This window comes from Pelophylax lessonae, assembly GCF_965119305.1.
Source record: "Pelophylax lessonae genome assembly, chromosome: 12".
NCBI classification, from domain to species: Eukaryota; Metazoa; Chordata; class Amphibia; order Anura; family Ranidae; genus Pelophylax; species Pelophylax lessonae.
The window spans coordinates 60,743,977-60,749,976 of NC_138779.1; the positions used below are offsets into that span (position 1 = coordinate 60,743,977).

General features: G+C 49.0%; 1 protein-coding gene across 1 annotated transcript in view; it reads right to left on the reverse strand.

The window, feature by feature from the left end:
* LOC309568299 (nicotinamide N-methyltransferase-like) overlaps positions 1–4,745 on the reverse strand; it is a 54,755-nt gene extending 50,010 nt beyond the window's left edge. The window contains exon 1 of the mRNA XM_082273967.1: positions 4,521–4,745. Coding sequence (XP_082130093.1) covers positions 4,521–4,671 — 151 coding nt within the window. The 5' untranslated portion in view covers positions 4,672–4,745. The remainder of the gene's footprint in view (positions 1–4,520) is intronic.
* Between the last annotated feature and the right edge of the window lie 1,255 nt (positions 4,746–6,000).

Here is a 6,000-nt window from a genome sequence, read left to right on the forward strand (position 1 = left end):
CTTCCGGGACATGTTGTATACTTGTGTAGTGGTCTATCTCGACGACATTATAATCTTCTCCTCCACCCTGGAGGAACACCGTCGCCATGTTCGTCAAGTGCTCCAGCGCCTTCGTGTCAACCATCTGTACGCCAAAATGGAAAAATGTCTTTTTGAACGTAGCTGTCTGCCGTTTCTGGGATACCTAGTTTCTGGACAGGGTCTTCAAATGGACCCTGACAAACTCTCTGCAGTCTTGGATTGGCCACGCACCTCAGGCCTTCGCTCTATTCAGCGCTTCCTGGGATTCGCCAATTATTACCGTCAGTTTGTTCCCCATTTCTCCACTATCGTGTCGCCTATTGTGGCCCTAACCAAGAAAGAAGCGAATCCGAAATCCTGGCCTCCCCAAGCTGAAGAAGCCTTTACTCGTCTTAAAGCCGCCTTCGCCTCCGCTCCAGTCTTGAATAGGCCTGATCCGCTGAAACCATTCTTCCTGGAGGTAGATGCCTCCTCTGTTGGAGCCGGAGCGGTTCTTCTTCAAAAATCTGCTAAAGGGAAAAACGTCACCTGCGGTTTCTTCTCAAAAACTTTTTCTCCCCCTGAAAAGAACTACGCCATCGGAGATCGTGAACTTCTAGCCATTAAATTGGCACTGGAAGAATGGAGACACCTTCTCAAAGGATCCCCTCATCCGATCACCATCTATACTGACCACAAAAATCTCTCGTACCTTCAGTCTGCCCAGCGCCTTAATCCACGCCAGGCCAGGTGGTCATTGTTCTTTGCCCGATTCACCTTCCAAATCCATTTTCGTCCTGCTGATAAAAACATTAGGGCGGATGCCCTATCACGCTCCACCGATGCCTCCGAGGATGAAACCGTTCCTCAACACATCATTCCTCCTGAGTGTCTAATTTCAACTGCCCCTGCTTCACTGGTACCAGTTCCTCCAGGGAAAACATTTGTTCCTCCACGTCTTCGCCTGCGGACTCTCAAATGGGGTCACTCCTCTCACCTGGCGGGTCATGCTGGAATTAAAAAGACGACTCAACTAATTGCCAGACACTATTGGTGGCCTTCCTTTGAGAAAGATGTGACGGAGTTCGTTCGGGCCTGTACTGTCTGCGCACGTGATAAAACTCCCCGCCAGAAGCCTGCAGGTCTTCTTCTCCCTCTGCCAGTGCCTGAACAGCCTTGGTCCCACATAGCAATGGACTTCGTCACGGATCTTCCTGTATCCCATGGCAACACAGTCATATGGGTGGTTGTCGACAGGTTCTCTAAAATGGCACATTTTATTCCGCTCCCTGGCCTTCCTTCTGCGCCACAGCTGGCAAAGCAATTCTTTTTACACATTTTTCGTCTCCATGGTCTTCCAACACACATCGTCTCCGATAGAGGCGTTCAGTTTATCTCAAAGTTTTGGAGAGCTCTCTGCACCCAATTGAAGATCAAATTGAACTTCTCCTCTGCCTACCACCCTCAGTCCAATGGACAAGTGGAGAGGTATAACCAGATCCTTGGTGACTACCTGCGACATTTCGTCTCCTCCCGTCAGGATGATTGGGTCGACTTGTTGCCCTGGGCCGAATTTTCTTACAACTTTAGAGACTCTGAGTCATCCACCAAATCCCCGTTTTTTGTGGTGTACGGCCGTCACCCGCTTCCCCCCCTCCCCATTCCCACTTCTTCTGGAGTTCCTGCCGTTGATGACTTGACCCTGGACTTCTCCTCCATCTGGAAAGAGACTCAAAAGTCGCTCACCCTCGCCTCTTCTCGCATGAAGAGACATGCAGATAGGAAAAGAAGAACTCCTCCTGTCTTTTCTCCTGGGGACAGAGTGTGGCTCTCTGCCAAATACATCCGGTTTCGGGTCCCCAGCTACAAACTGGGTCCACGTTATCTTGGGCCTTTTAAAATCAAAAGCCAAATTAATGCTGTCTCTTACAAACTCCATCTTCCTCCTTCTCTCCGTATTCACAACTCCTTTCATGTATCCCTCCTCAAACCCCTCATTCTTAACCGATTTTCCCCCAAGGTCATCGTTCCTGCTCCTGTCTCTGGGTCCTCTGACGTCTTCTCAGTAAAAGAGATCCTCGCCTCCAAGGTCGTCAGAGGTAAAAAGTTTTTTTTGGTTGACTGGGAGAATTGTGGTCCTGAGGAGAGGTCGTGGGAGCCCGAGTCCAATATCCTTGACAAGGACCTCATCCACAGGTACCTGGGCTCCAAAAAGAGGGGGAGACCTAAGGGGGGGGTACTGTAATGCCGAGTGCTCCGGGTTCCGTGGCTTCCCCGGAGCACTCAAGGCGTCCTGCGGGCTGCAGCGCTCCGGTCGGCGTCCCCGACCATGAGCGCTGTTCCCCCGCATTAGTGGAACTCACCCGCCGGGTCCTCTCTGCTCCCGGCGCACGCCGGGTTCCTTCCTCCTCTCGGCGCGCGCGGCCCCGCTCCCTAGGGCGTGCGCGCGCCGCAGCATGTAAATTTAAAGGGCCAGTGCACCACTAATTGGTGCCTGGTCCAATCAGCCCAAATTCAATAAAAACCCACTTCCCCTTCCTGTCCTTGCCGGATCTTGTTGCCTTTGGTACCTTGAGAAAGCTTTTGGTGTATCGTTCCCTGCCTGTGTATCTGACCTTCTGCTGTTGCCCCTGACTACGAACCTTGCCGCCTGCCTTGACCCTTTGCTCCGTCTGACCTTGCCTTTGCCTTGTCCTTCTGTACCGCGCCTGAATCAGCTGTCTTTGAGGTTGAGCCGTTACCGGAGGATACGACCTGGTTGCTACCGCCGCAGCAAGTCCATCCCGCCTTGCGGCGGGCTCTGGTGAAAACCGGTAGTAACTTAGAACCGGTCCCCTGGTACGGTCCACGCCAATCCCTCACTGACACAGAGGATCCACCTCCAGTGCCATCACCTGCCGCCAGTCCGGACCCTGACAATAATCTTCTAGATCCTCTTGCCCTAATAGATGAACATTAAAGTGCTTCTAAAGCCTTAAGTTTTTCACCTTAATGCATTCTATGCCTATGATGTAGGCTCTTTACCATGTGATCAGCCGTGTCCAATCATGGCTGGTCACATAGTAAATAGGAAGTGCCGTTGATCGGCTTTCCTTAGTTCGTGCCTGATAGGCACGAGTAAAGGAGCGCCGATCGGGGGGGGGGGGGGGATGTCGGCACTGGTAATCAGATCATTGATTACCAGTGCAGACCCTCGGGGGGGGGGGGGTGCCACTAGAACCACCAGGGACGCCCACCCATGACCCCAGGGATGCCCACCTATGACCCCAGGGATGCCCACTATGGCCACCAGGGATGGCAATCAGGGCTCAGGGAGCCCCCCATTGCCCTCTCCATAAGTGCTGCCTGCCAGTGCCCTCCCTATCAGTGCTGCCCACCAGTGCCCATCATTGCCATCTATCAGTGTCGCCCACCAGTGTCCATTATTGCCCACCAGTGCCGCCTATCAGTGCCCATTAGTGCCACCTATCAGTGCCCATCAATGCTGCCTATCAGTGCCCAGCAGTGCCGCCTATCAGTGCCCACCAATGCTGCATATCAGTGCTACCGATCAGTGCCACATATCAGTGCCTATCAGTGCCACCTATCAGTGCCGCCTATCAGTACCGCCTATCAGTGCCACCCCATCAGTGCCACCCCATCAGTGCCTGTCAGTGCAGTCTCATCAGTTCTCATCAGTGCAGGAAAAAACTTATTTATTTACAAAATTGTATAACATAAACAAAAAAACGTTTTTTTTTTCAAACTTTTCGGTCTTTTTTTATTTGTTTAGCAAAAAGGAAAAAACCCAGAGGTGATCAAATACCACCAAAAGAAAGCTCTATTTGTGGGGGAAAATTACATAAATTTGGTGTAGGTACAGTGTTGCATGGCAGCGCAATTGGCATTGAAAATGCAACAGCGCTGAAAGGGGAAAATTGGCCTGGGCAGGAAGGGGGTGAAAGTGCCCTGTATTGAAGTGGTTAAAAAACCCAAAGGTTTACATCCACTTTAAGTGACAAACTCATAGAGGCTCGTGCAAACACGGAAGAAAAGTATGATAATCTTTTGCAATAAAAGAGGCAGAGATGAAAACCTACATGAAACTAAAATAAGCAGAGATAGAAGCTTAAGAAGAACACGAAGTTTAAATGAAATTACAAGGGGCAGAGATGAAACTCAAATAAATATTCTGCAAATGGAAAGAGAAGAAACGGCTGGTCTTGGATCATATAACTAGTTTTAGCTCAAGGTTCAACAGGTTTAGTACAATATCCTACTTAGCAAGGGCCATTCGTCATAAATACCCCCAAAAGAGGGCTGCAAATGTAAAGATCAGAACACTATACAGACATTATACACATAGAATAATGCTTGCAGGGTAATCATATCTTAAAAGTATAATTCATTCATCTAATTTCTAAAAAAAATATAGAAAACAAAAACAACATGAATACGTCAATCATGCCTCTGAGCTTTGACTACAGTTTTGTGTCTTATTCCCTGCAGCAATAAGACCCATAAATAAATCATTTGTTTACCTGAAGTGAAAGTTTCATGAAAATTCTGCAATGCAAAATTAACCCAATCTCCAGAATATGTTCCTTCTTTGGGGTCATAGTAAGCTTTGCAATAACCTAAAGCATCAAACTCATCAATGTAGGTTTGAGATGATGTGTATGAAGTCTCCATGCTGATCTCCTCTTTAGAAAAGTCAAGGTAGCTCGAATCTCTAACGTGCAACTGGACTGTTACTGGACGGGAAATAAAATGATTTGCAATATGCGTAAATGGAGAAAGCACTGTGATCAGTAGTTAAGGTCAAAAGAGGACAAACATCCTTATTGGTTAACTTATTACATTCCCAGGGAGTGACGGACAGTGTGGAGGGAACTTGAGAGGTAGCCAGGAATATGGAGCAATGCTTTTGTTACTTTGACCAGCTAAGCAAAGCTCTGTCAGAGATTTCTACCACTTTCCTGTGTGTCTACAGCCTATGTTCATGTGCTCTAGTCTGCCCTGAGATTTATATAAAGCCTTTTTACAGAACAGTATCACCCTATTTGAGGTTCTGCTTTGTTTCCTCCCTGTGCTGCTATTATGTCTGGTGAATCTGGAGGGTCCGTCAGTGTGAACAGTGACTGTTTTATATTCCAAGTGCCGCATGCCAAACTTTTTTTAAAGTGGCATTGAATCCAAAACCAAAATGTAATATATTGCAGCTTACCGTTCATTAGATGTGGTGGCTTCATTACGTTTCTTTTTTGGGTTTATCCTATATTTCACCTGGTGATGTGGCCAGTAAAACATTTCTGTCTTAAGGTGCCTACACTCTGGTTGGAGGAGCAACAGAGACACCTTTAGCCAGCAGTCAGTCTAGGGCACAGGTGTCAAACTTAAGGCCCACGGGCCGAATTCGGCCCTCCAGGTCATCTCATGTGGCCCTTGCACCTCTCCTGCATCCCCCTTAACTATGCCCCTACCTTGTCTCAGCAGACAAAACTCCTCTGATAGATCCTGTGCTTCCCCCTGCAGCTGCAGAGAGGACCACCCCCCCCCCCCTCCCCAACTCAGCAGTTGGCACCAGAGAGGAGGACACAACTCCTCCTACAGATTCTGTACCTCTCTGTGCAGCCACAGCACCCCCTCCTCTCCACTTGTCTCAGCATTCAGCAGACTCTGGCAGCTGACTCCAGCCCTCCTCCAGATCCTGTAGTTGCTGCTTCCCAGCTCTGCCTCCAGCTTCTACCCAGCAGCAGCACATGGTAAAGGGGATGCACTGTGATGTAAGGGAGGGTGGGGACTCTTAACTTCTGATCGTGGTGGGCTAAAGATAGAACCGGCCCTCTGAGGGCGACCATAATGCTGATGCGGCCCGCAATCAAATTGAGTTTGACAACCCTGGTCTAGGGAAAAGAGAGTGTTCGATTTAGACAACACAAAACAAGTTGAAGCCAAACTTGAAGTGGTCACTGCCCCCCACCTATAACTGGTCTTTGCAGCAAGGAATGCAAGCATCAA